This window comes from Anopheles gambiae, chromosome 3 (genome assembly GCF_943734735.2).
Source record: "Anopheles gambiae chromosome 3, idAnoGambNW_F1_1, whole genome shotgun sequence".
NCBI classification, from domain to species: domain Eukaryota; kingdom Metazoa; phylum Arthropoda; class Insecta; order Diptera; family Culicidae; genus Anopheles; species Anopheles gambiae.
In genome coordinates, this window is record NC_064602.1 from 26,800,362 (window position 1) to 26,813,226 (window position 12,865).

The 12,865-nt window shown below is 48.0% G+C and overlaps 1 protein-coding gene across 3 annotated transcripts in view; it reads left to right on the forward strand.

The window, feature by feature from the left end:
* LOC1280097 (uncharacterized) overlaps window positions 1-11,440 on the forward strand; it is a 40,897-nt gene extending 29,457 nt beyond the window's left edge. For all 3 annotated transcript variants that reach the window (XM_061656497.1, XM_061656498.1, XM_061656496.1), the window contains exon 3: window positions 1,390-11,440. In XM_061656497.1, the coding sequence (XP_061512481.1) occupies window positions 2,496-5,129 (2,634 nt within the window). In that variant the 5' untranslated portion in view covers window positions 1,390-2,495 and the 3' untranslated portion in view covers window positions 5,130-11,440. The remainder of the gene's footprint in view (window positions 1-1,389) is intronic.
* The last annotated feature ends 1,425 nt before the right edge of the window (window positions 11,441-12,865 follow it).

Below are 12,865 nucleotides of genomic sequence, written 5' to 3' on the forward strand. Positions count from 1 at the left end.
TTTCCCTGTTCATAGATGTTGGCTCATAATCCAGATTTTCCAAAGCAGATATAATTATGTCAAATTTAATGAGTGTTTTGAGCTTACCTTCCAAAGCAGACTGGCTTTTGTGTTGTTCGCTTATTTATTTTTGAAAATAATTCACTGCAAACCCGTGTTGTGCTTTCGCATATCTTCTTCAGCAGCACTACTCTACACCACCCTTTCACTGTGCACTATAAGTAAACCCAATTCCAACGCAAATACCATTATTCACATCCGATTATTATTTATTGCACCGTTCTTAATAACAATTACCGAATGCGGCTCGGCTCTCCCGTTCACGCATGCAGTACTGCAGTATTGTGGCACGGCTTCCATTTTTACTTTGCCCCAACGCAACCGGGACCGGGCGGCGGATGCTAAAGTGCGTTAAATCCTTCGGTGCAACAATTGCGAGGACTCGCTCCCACCGCCAAACCAGGCAGACAATGCGACAGTCCGAAATAATCCTATTACCGAAACACTGCACACTGTAACTAATGCGTAGATCCAGGACCAGTGGGTCAGTGGAGGTGCTCAGCTTGGTGAAAAGCTTGGTGGCGAAATTTATCGCTGCTTGGGTGAATGGGTGAATTGGTGAAGGATCGCCCGAATCGAAGAACATTCGGCAAGCAATAGTAGCAATTGGAAGAGCATTGGTAGCTTGTTGGGTTGGGATTTATTGCATTTGACCTCGAGGGCGATCGATTGGGGGAAATGCACGGATCGGAGGTAATTATACTGCTGACACAAAAGCGTTTTCCCCGGTGGGAGAAGAAAACGAAGCGAGAGAAAGAGAGAGGGGAAATTACTATCGATTAAGTAATCGTTCGATTGGAACGGTTTGACACACTTTAAAGAGACTACGGTTGGTCAGACAATTGGATTTAATTATTTCCCTCGTTTACTTCGTCTTCACATGGCGTTCGTGTGAAGAAACTGTTTTCCTTCGGTTGACATTTGTTTTCTCTCTCCCAAGCCAAGAAGTCATTTGAAGAGGCTAACCACTTCACAAAACCACTTCAAAAATGCTAGTGGAAGCTGTCAATTGGTGTAAATGATTTCGAACGTCTAATCGATTTTCAGACCGTAAAGCCTCGTTTGTTCTTCTGCCATCGCCAAACGCTTCTTGCCAAACCGGGCAGAATGATAATCAGGAAACGATTCAGAATAAAACCAGTGACCTGGAAAACTCCACTTCAGGCTGTTTTTGTTGCTGTCAATGATGCTCCCTGGAATCCAGATAGCTGTCGAAATAGTCTCTCGAATCCACTCAATCCACTTCCCACCAGCACTGGCTCCACGGTGACACGAATATTTATTTATATCTCATGCTCTTTTTTCTCTCTCTCTTCCCTATTTTTCCAGCCTGTTCACGGCGCAGTGACCCGCTTTCCTGGACACTGGCGATGCACCTCCAGAGGCTTCAATCTGGTCGCGCGTGGCTAGTGTGGCACTAAAAAATACAACACAACCCGGGCAAATTATCACCATCTGTGTGGGTGCCACGGAACGACTTCTTGACACGCCAACAAGCGCCCAACAATCAACACGACCCGTCCTGGAGAGCCCTCTCCCCGTTTGGGGGAAGGACGGCAGAATGTCCTCTCATTGCTCACGCCACCTTCACCACCACCCAACAGCAACCTGCTCGCTCGCGTTTCAAGTGGTGCCGGAATTAAACATCACACCAGCAACACCAGCTCCGGTTCAGCAGCACGTTCGTGGCGTGGCGTCGTGGGTCGCGTATTATGCACGCGCTTAATTGTGTTGCCTAGCTGAGGCTGCTGGGCTGGCTGTTTCGGGGTTGTGGCCGGGCGTGACGAAATTAAAATCACTTTATTGCTCCAGGCGATCCTCGGCCGGCCTCCAAGAACGGGAAAGAATCCCACCGTGGTACGTGCTCATCCTTAAGCAGTGTGTCCAGTGAGTGTGTGTGTGTGTGTCTCTCTCTCTCTCTCTGTGCCCGACCAAAAGGTGTGCGTGTGGTGACGGTCGCGCAAATCAAACGTAAATCAAAGCAAGCGGTGTGAACGTGTCTCGCAGTGGTTGTGCAGTCGTTGGAAATGTCATTCATAATTACTTCTTCAAAGACGCACCAAGGCAGGAGGATGGCCGCAGTGAACGAACCGTTGTGGTGGGAGTGAAACGTGTACTTGTGTGTGTGTGTGTAGGTGCGATGGTTGTACCGAGCCGGTACGAGGACATTAGATAACTGCCACAACTTCCCAAAAAAGTTCGTAAAATGAGGCTCCAACAGTCGTTTGGGGCATTGCGCTGGCGATAGCTCGGGAAAGTGTAAAAAGTGAGTGTACGTGTGCGTGTGTGTGCCGTCTCTTCCCTTTTCTGGAACCTTCAACGGGTCGAGTCGGTGCTCTGTGTGTGTGTGTGCGAAGGGAGTTGTGTGTACAGGAAGGATCGTGCTTCATTTCCTGATCCTGCACGTGTGGTGCCAGTGTTTGCCTGCCTCAGCGATGCCGTACCGGTGGGACACGTACGCACTGGTACTGCTGGCGCTGACGGTCAGCTGGAGCGCGCTGCCCCCGGCGACCGGCTGCCCGGCGGAGGTGTGCGTGTGCAAGTGGAAGGGCGGCAAGCAGACGGTGGAGTGTGGTGGCCGCTTCCTAAACCGGCTGCCGGACGGTATGGATCCGGGCACGCAGGTGCTCAACTTCTCCGGCAACAGCCTGACGATACTGCAGAGCGAGCGGTTCCGCAAGATGGAGCTGATCAACCTGCAGAAGATCTACCTGGCTCGCAACCAGCTGGTCAAGATACACGACCGGGCGTTCCGGGGGCTCACCAATCTGGTCGAGCTCGACCTGTCCGACAACACGCTGTCGGAGGTGCCGACGGAAACGTTCCAGGACTATGCGGCCCTGATGCGGCTGTCGCTGAGCGGCAACCCGATCCGGGCGCTGCGTGCGAGCGCCTTCAAGCAGCTGTCCTACCTGACGACGCTCGAGCTGAGCAACTGCCAGATCGAGCTGGTCGAGGACGAAGCGTTCATCGGGATGGACAATCTCGAGTGGCTGCGGCTCGACGGCAACCGGATCGCGACGATACGCGGGGCGCACGTGCTGCCCGAGTCGCTGCACGGCATCAATCTGCAGAGCAACCGGTGGCACTGCGACTGCCACCTGACGGACGTGTACACCTGGCTGAACAGCTTCAACGTGCCGCAGCGCGAGGAGATCAAGTGCAGCGGTCCGGCGAGGCTGGCGGGCGAAACGGTCAAGACGCTGACGCTCGACGATCTCGCCTGTCTGCCGGTGGTGACGCCCGAGACGTCGTACCGCGAGATCGCCGAGGGGCGTAACATCTCGCTCGACTGCCGGATAGTGGCAACGCCCGAGCCGACGGTGGCGTGGCTGTTCCAGGGCCAGGTGCTGCTGAACGATAGCTTCCTGTCGCCCAACCTGCACCTGTACTACTTCGTCGACGAGCTGGATGGGGCGAAGCATAGTGAGCTGTTCATCTACAACATCAACGCGGACGACAACGGGACGTACTCGTGCGTGGCGGAAAACTCGGCCGGCCGCGTGCAGACCAACTACACGCTGCACGTGATCGTGAAGGAGGAGCCGGTGGTCGAGCAGGTGACGTTTTCCGAGGAGTACTTCCTGGCGATCGTGGCGGCGAGTGCAGCGACGGCCGTGCTGCTCGCCCTGCTCTGCTGCATCGTCGCCTGCAAGTGTGCCCGAGCGCGCCGCGCTTCGGGCAGTGGCGCGAAGAAGCCGCGCGGCGCCAAGGGTGCCACCGCCGATGGGTTGGTTGGGGTACCGGCCGGCCAGCAAAAGTGTGCCTCGATTACGCACGACCTCGGGGAGCCGCTGACGGCGGGCAAGCTGAACGGTGCGCTCGGGCTGGGCGACGGCAGCAACCCGCAGGACATCGTGCTCTACCTGAACGCGAACCCGAACGGGCTGGACAAGGCGGCGCTGAACAACATGACGGCGATGGCGCAGTTCTGCAGCCCACCGTCGGCCCGCAGCTACCAGGACCAGAACCCGGACCTGATCAACGATGCGGAGAGTGGGCAGCACAAGGCGCGGCCCCGGCCGGACGCGATCGATTCGGACCTGGGCGAGAAGGACTCGGACGAGCAGAGCAGTGTGCAGGACGGTGGCAGTGAGGTTAGCTTCCAGCAGCAGCAGCAGCACCAGCAACAGCAGCAACAGCAGCAAGGTCAGGGACAGGGTCCCTACTATCCACCGATGGTGTTGCGGGGTCCGCGCTTCGCCTCCTCCGCCCTCTCCACCTTGCCGCGCGGTGGAACGGCAGCGCTCGGCGGGAAGGACCTGTCCGCCTACCAGCATCAGGTCGATATCCATCTCAGTCCGGGCTGCTTCCTCGACCAGAACGGCTACCCGGTCGATCTGAGCCTGATGGCGGCCCCGAGCGGGCCACCGGTCAACTACTACCGCACGTTACCGCACAAAAAGCACCAGCAGCAGTTGCAGCAGCAGCAGCAGCAGCCGGGTGGCCCCGGCAAGCCCATCGCGCGGTACGCGAACGATGCCGAGTTTATTAACCGCACACAATCACCAGCCGCCTATCAGATGTACGCCCCGACCGACGTGCGGTACACGGCCGAGGGCTACCCGCAGCACGAGCACGGCCAGTTCCCTTCCCCGCCGGACGGCTACAAGGGCGAGGTGCACCCGGTGGCCTACATGAGCTCGGCGGCGGCTGCGTCGGCCGGCTTCTGCGTGGGACCGGCGCCCGGACCGCCCCAGCAGTGGCCCACCTTTCTGCCCGGGTTCCATCCGCAGCTCATCCCCATCATGGCACCGGCCGGCGGTGCCCTGCTAGCCTCTCCCATGATGCCATCCCCCAGCGGTCAGCAGCAGCAGCAGCAGCAACTGTTGAGCAGTCCACAGACGCAGCCGGGCAGTGCGCTGAAAAAGTGTTCGGTGGGTGCGCAAACGTCCGAGCTGGACAAGGACGTCATACCGGAGCAGCGCGAGGAGGAGGAAGAGGAGGAGGACGAGCAGGACGGGGGTGGAGGCGGTAGTACGGTGAAGCTGCGGCATCTGACTGGCCCGCTGGCGGACAGCCCGGACGAAGGGTACGTCGGCGACAGCCACGAGACGAGCGACATTTGACAGCAACCCATGCACGACCCGGGCCTGCTGCAGCACCATCACCAGCAGCAGCAGCACCGGCACCCGCAGCATCAGCTCGAATCGGACGATGTGCCGTTATAAGACTAGCGGTGGGCGGTAAGGTCCCGTGCCGTGCGGGTTTTAGTGTTTTTTGTACATTTGTAGCATAACGTAGAACGCCACTTAGAACGTATAAGGAGGGGGAAAACTGATCGGAAAAACCGTGCTAGGGTGTTTACACAACGAGCGAGCGGTTCGATTGTGTGCTGCCGTGCTTGTTTGTGAGCAGTGCAGCAAGTGCTTGGGTTAGTAGTTTGACGGGGTAAGTGAATCATAGCCTAGGTTTAGAATGGAAACAATTCTGCACTAAAACTTTGCTCCTTTGCTTCCAATCGTTTTGGTTCAAAGAAATAGGTAGTTTTGTTGTAAAATTGGCAACTAGCTTGATGAAATCAGTTTTTGTATCATAACCAATCATTATTGGCAGCTTAAAATGATATTTATTTCAAGGGAAAAGGAACACATTATTTCAAAGTTATTGATTAAGATTGAACATACTACTATTTACATAAGCTTTTAATTGATTTATTATTTAAGAAGAGTCCTTAAGGTAATTGCAATAATTTGAATAAATTCCATTAATCAGGATGAAGTTGAATTCTTCGAAAAGTTTACGTTGTTAACAATAGTTTTACAGAACGTTTAAACAGAATATTGATGTGTATCTTCATACATTTCACAACTCGTCTTTTCTTGTATTTTTTGCCATTTTCTTGTCATTTTATCATGATTTAAAATAACGATTTCCATTGTGTTTTACCTTGTTGTGTACCAATCTGCACAAGTTTATACAAACTCTTTTAAATAAATCGAATCTGACTGCTTTTTTACATTCTTACTGGATCAAATCGTTTCTTCGCCATACACTTTAGATCATTTCTTCAGGTTTCATGCCGTCTAGTGATGCGATAAAGCAGCTACTTGTTGGACGCACAAGGGAATACAGTTGAAACGTTGAAAGAGCGAAAAGATCCTGTAGGTTATGAGCATTGCGTAAAGTGATGAAGGATTTCTTTTCAAAGTAGCGAACATTAAGTGCGAAATTACTACGAACAGCAACATCGTCATACTTTTATTTCAGTTAATAGTTTTCAGTTTTATTTTCCAATCAGTAGCCTTAACTATTTTCTAATTTACTATTTTCCGACACAAACAACCAGTTAAAGCGCAAAGAAACAGCAACAACAAAAACGTACATTAATTCAAGTAAACGAGCGCAACCGTAAATAGAAGTTGAAATTGATTGAAAGTAGTAATGTTTGCGGAAAGCGAAAGCATGTCACTTTGGATGTTGAATATTCTAAAACTAAAGGCTCAAACAATGTGTAAAGTGACCCCAGAAACTCCTGAAATCGAACCTCCTCTTCTTAGGCCCGTAAAAATACGGAATCTAGCCTTCAGCTTCCTCAAAAAGAAACTACAAAAAAAGAGTCGAATAAACGAATGCAAAAATGAAAAAATGAACAGAACGGTGTGATGGTTTTGCTTTATTTTCCTCCTCTCCCCCTTTGCCGTTTGAAGCATGCTTGCGATTAGAGAATGGAACGGAAATGAACGAGCTAAAAAACGAGCTCCCAGAACTAAAACAAAAACATGTAAACCCAAAATTACGTTAACAGTGCCACGGTTCCGGTTGTAGCAAGCACTCACTAAACTGTACAGAGGTGTGAAACGTGTGCATGGGTATGTGTATGTATGTGAACGAATGTGTAAAATGGTTGACGTTGATATCGCACCGACGAGCTGCAGCGCAAAACGCAAACTGTGAGTGTCTTCGGTGTGAGTGTGCGTGTGCGTGCGCGAGGAAAAATTTAACTGTAGCCGACAGCATTGTTATACCATTACGCCCTCCTCCCCATGGCTGCTGTGCCCGTTCGGGCGTGAGTGATAGAATGTCCAACATCATGGCCTGTATGTGTGTGTGTGTGTTTGCGTGTTCGAAAAAGTCATGAGCGATTTCAAAAGGGAGGAAAAACAAAATAACACAAAAAAAAATAACACAAACAAAAAAATAGGAAATGCAAATTACCGCCATAATAGTTTGGAAAATGAAATTAGGAGCAAAAAACGGAAAGAGATGCACTCGTATGAGGTCGGTGCATTTGGGCGGTCGATTTAACGCCACCCCCTTCGTGCGGGACGAAATGGTAAGCATGCGTAATCGATTAATAGATGCATTAAGGGGTAATTGTAAATAAAACGGGGAGCGTGGTGCAGGTGAAAATAGATTGTAGATAAGCCGATGGAAATGGACGCAACAGCAGTAGCAAAAAGTCACAACACAACACGCGAGCTATATTGTGCCACACTGAGTACTGGGGGGTGCGGAGAAAATGTGGAAAAGTGCCGTAGGAAAAGTTAAAATATGTGACTCATGAAAATGTTACCTAAATGGCCCCAGTCAGCTTCAAAGGGTTGATTGTTCCTTTTTATTCTTTTTTTTTGTTACACACGGATTAATTTCAGCGTCGGAGCGAAATAGGAAACCGTTTTATACCAGGAAATTGTGTGTGTTTAGTACATACATGACTTAACTCACGCTATGTAATCAGTGATTGCTTGAAAAGCCATCAAGTAGTAAGTAAAAGTGCAACAAAAAGCTTCTAAACTCGAAACTTTTTATCCATAAGGCTTATGGCATATGACGCATTCCGTTTTGAACATGTTTTAACACTATTCGCAACAGTGCATCGAGGAAAAAACATCATACAAACTACGACCCGATGAGGATTTTTATGCGTTATTACAAATTAAATCCTTTGCTACCTTGTGTTAGCCATAACAGAGGCTCAATATATTTTCCGTACATATATGTACGAGGGAAGGGAATGTTTCCTATTATTTAATTAAATCCATATTCCATATACACTACTCGCCAACAAGGGGCTAGAATTGCATTACCATTATTATAAATTCCTTCTGAGTGCGTTTGTGGAGTGTGGCGTGAACGGTTTTCCGCTGCACAGCTAATCGGAAAATGCATCCGCGCAAAGAACGGGACGCGGTAAATCGAAACACTATTTAATGCGATTTAGCGATTTGTTTGCATTTCCATTGCGGACAAACAGAGTGGCTGGCTGTGGAGGTGGTTGGACCGACAAAAAACAAAGCGTTGTGAAACAAACAAACAGACATATTTAAGTTATCCTTCCAGTGATTGATTCCGATGTTTTACGCAATGGTTGAACAAGCTTATTTGAGTGTTTAAGGATAAGCGCTCATAATTGTGCAGGTGTTATCGGAAAGTGTTACAAACATTGATCAAATTTGGTTTTGATTGCATGGATGCATGAGCCTATTAGCCGATACACATGTACACACACTTCCAGTCCAGGGCTTTCCATGTGGGATGTGTTTGATAAAATTGTTAAAATCATATTTTAATTTATCAACGCTTCGGTTCGCTTCACTCGATGTGCAATCTGCATCCGTTTAGCCAGTGGGCAGCGATGGGTGTTGTTTTTTGTGTGTGTGATGCACGCAATGCACCGTCGCGCGCTCGAGCTGAAGCATCTCCATAATTGCATCAAGCGGCGTGAATGTCATTAACGGCCGGACCGGCTGCCAATAATTAACGCGTGTGCTTTTAGCTGATTTATTGCACTAATTCCAGCGCAAATAGGATTGCTGCTGCCTCCCATTTTCCAGCCGGCGCTGTTTAGATACACAAACACATTGCTGTGTGTAATCAGTTGCAGAGAACGATTTTCATTGCACATTGAATGCACACATACCAACATGATTGGAGGTGGGTATTTAGATAATGTGTAAGCAATAAAATGTTGTGCACAATACAATGTTTGCTTCCTTCCTTCGTTGTGTCAATGGTACGGGGGAAAAAATAACTTAAAATCAATGGTTTGACCGGTCCAAAAGTGCACGATTGTTTGATGTTTGTGGGAGTGGGGCAACAGATAAATTTTCGTTTAATTGCCACTAAGAGCACATGCTCAACATAAGAAAAGCCAAACATAACGTGCTGTCGTGCCGCAGGCCGCTTCTGCCGGGCTGCTTTGCTGTCCATCAGAAAACACATTTCTCTCGGCACAGCACTCGTTGGGGCACACAAAACAAACACAAACCAAATGGCCAATTGCCATAAAAATGCTTATTTCTTGCACTGCCTGGTTTTTGTTGCCTTCTTGCCTGCCCTGTTCTGTCCTGCATGTTTCAACCCGGGCGCAATACACTCCACAGTGGAGCGGCGGCCGGCGCTCGACAGTTGTTAGCTGCAGATACGCAATTGCTTTTCTGCAAATGCGCACTTACCCCGGGAAAACGCATAAAACATGGCAAAACATTCAGCATTCTACGGTGTGTCCGGGGTAAGAAATCAGGCCCGGGCCTTTCGTTTCTGCCTTTTTTTTTCCTCTTCGCTGTGACGCAAGCCACGTCGGAAGGAAAAACGGATGGACTAGCGTACAAACCAAGCTGTTCACACATGCTGTTGATTTGTGCGTTTCCAGGGAGCTTTTTCGGTGGGATATAAACCGAAAAGAGCACACCGGGCCCGATTAGAGCGGCTGTGGCTGTGGGCTGTAAACGAAGCAACGGCATGGGGAGGAAAACAACGGGAAAGCTTAGGGTAGGAAAAATATATTATTAGGACGGGGAAAATACACACACACACACACACACTCGCTCACGTGTGTGTGTTAACGCAACGTTCGACCATGGCCGAACGAGAAATATGGGCTTTTGGAATGCTTCTCAAATTGGCAGCATTTATGTGTGAATGATTACACCGGCTTCGGGTCTTCGGTGCCGAGCAGGACCAAGTCGGTAAGAAAGCGGCAAGACGAAGGTGTACACGGTGGCTCCCCATAAAGGCGTACCGAGCGTAAACGAAAAATGTACGGCCCCGTTTATGGCTGATTGCGAAAGCCTGATTGCGATCCTTTTTTTCGACGTTGGGCAACACAAAACTTACGGCCCACTTAAGGCACACACACACACACAGAGCACATGCGTGCACAAAAACACACACACGCTGGGATGCGTTCGACCTCGGATTTGTTTCCTTCTTCAAACTCACTGCTGATTATTATTCTGACAGAAATTATGAGCAATTGACCTCGAAGACGGCAAGCAGTCTGTGGTAGTCGAATAAAACCGAACAACCCCTGCACCCGAATCCCCCCAGGTCTGTGTGGCATAATCTATAGCAAAAAAAAAAGATAATCGGCTGGCACACTTGATTCAGCGTCGATAAGCGTGGATCGAATGATCATCGGTAACGATAACGATAGCCGTTGATAATGGCGATGATATAAAGTAAGCGAAACGCTACAAAACAAAACAAAAAAGATAAACAAAAACAGAAAACAAACCCCAAACCGTACTCACGCACACATGCACACCGGGCTGTAAAGATGAGGCGCGTGCGCACCAACCCCTTGCTGTTAATATATTTGGTAATAAAGTAAATGCGTGGGTAAGGAGGAAATAAAACTGAGCAAGACGGCAGAAGCAACACAGAAACTATAAACGTGAAATCCTGTCCCCCGCGGCAGCTGGTAATCAAACGCAATTCCAAATTAGCTATCAAACGGCTATCGAATTCGTTGCACAGCAACAAAGCGAAAGAAAGAAGAAGAAAAAAAACACTCACCCATTTAGAAGAGCATATATAAATCAAGAAGAAAATGAAACGACACTTCCGATGCCGATGGGAAAACTAGAGTTTCAATCGTGTAGGAAAAAAAGAAGAGAAAAAAACGATAGAGCAAATCAGTAAGCGAAAAAGGTTATGAAAACTTCACCAACGTAAAAAAAAGATACATACGGAGAAGTAAAATTAAGCGAAGCAAAAACACTAACCCTAATGACAAACAAAGCCATGGAAGCTGTAAAGAGAGGCAGAGTGATGGTAAATGGTGATGGAGTTAAGGGATATACAGCAGAAGAAGAAAAAAAAAAACAAAAACAAAATAAAGACGGAAAACAAAGAAAGCAGCATATAGGAAATAGAATCAACAAAAAAGAAACGACAGCGAAACGACGATAACAACAAACATTGAATTAGAAAAAAAGAAGAAAAAACAAAGAAACTAGCATGCGTGTGCAGATGACTGCAGGAAAAGGGCAGACAGAAAATAAAGCATAAAGAAAACTGCAGTAAGAAGCGGCAGATAAAATTGAACACAAATTATAAATAGGTTATAAAACAAAGGTAATTTTTATTGAGGGAAGAAAAAGGAAACACAAAAAAAAAACTGGAAACAAAATATACATAAAAAAATACTGTTTTATGTCTTGGGCGTTTGTGAGCGTTTCATTCTCTTTTTTTTCTTTTCAGTTCCTTTTCGTTTATTTGATTTTATGTCGATTTTGGGGGTTCTTCTTTCGTTTTGCTCTTCTTTTCTGAAAGATATCACAGCTTTACCCCCACACGAAGTAACCGACGCTGGAGCTTTGTTTTTCGTCCCTTGGATCCTCTCTGCTTGCATTTCGTCTTCTTCCAAACGTTTCCTCTTTTTTGTGCTTAATCAAAATACGCATTTTTACTACCACATGGGTCGGAATCATTTAGTGCTCATTTCGTGCTTCCTTTTTTTCCTCTCTCATTTGATTTTTCTTTGTTTTTCGCCGCCGGAAACAGGCGAGAAAAAGAAGAAAAAAAAACACGCACACACTATGGATGTTTGCTCAGCTTCTTTCAATTCGCTGCCATTTACGATTTAATCTGTTTCCCATTCTTCAAATCGAGCGAACAAAATGGTAACGATAAAGCAGCCCGGGCAGCCCCTTGGTTTCGCGCCGTCCTAGTGGTGCTTTGTTTTATTTGCCTCACCTCAATACCTCACTACACCATGCCACGCCGATGGTTTATGTCTCAATTTTCGCCTTTGCTCGATAATGAAGTTCTTCGGCAGAGCACCCGAGAGCCACTTTATGGAAAAGGAGGGACCACGTTGGGTGAGAAAAAGATTCATGCAAAAAAAAGACATACGGCAATTTGCAAAACGCACTCACGCACACACACACACGGCCATTGTGGCTGTTGTCTTCTGGCGTTCATTTTGGTTTTTAAAACATCTGTAGAAAATGGATCGTTTTTCCGTGGATGGCTTTTTCTTAACTCCTCTTCCCCTGCCAAACGACGCCTTGTAAAAACGTGCAGCAGTTTCGTAAATTGATGCAACAAAGCATAAAACAGCAGTGCGTGGCTTAGGGCTACAGGGGGAAGGCACACAAATACGTCTTCTTTCTTTCCCCTTTTCCTTTTCCTGCGTCTCTTCATACCACCGTCCTCAGCGTACCGAACAGAAAATGAGCCCATTAAACGCCTGTTTTTTTTTTCGACCGACATAAAATATATTTATACATTTTCGCCAAAAGGGAAGCAAACGTTGTTGCGGATGCGAGCTTTTAACCTCCCACACGCACGTTTGGTGTCGTTGTCGTTGTTTTTTGCCCCACTCTCAAAGTTTCGCCACGGCGACAGATCAACCGCCGTTTGGTGCGAGTGATTGTTAAAATCGTCAACAAAGGGAGCGATGGGTGGGATTGCGTAAAAAGAAAGATAACCCGTTTTTGGAAAGCGCAAAGAAAATTAGGACCTTAGCACCACAATGAGCACAACAATCGACTGCTGCTTCCGCCTGCGGCAAAGCGTAAATTGCTCTGGTTGAGATGTATTGGTTAAAATGGAAGAAAAAAAAAAAGGTGCACCC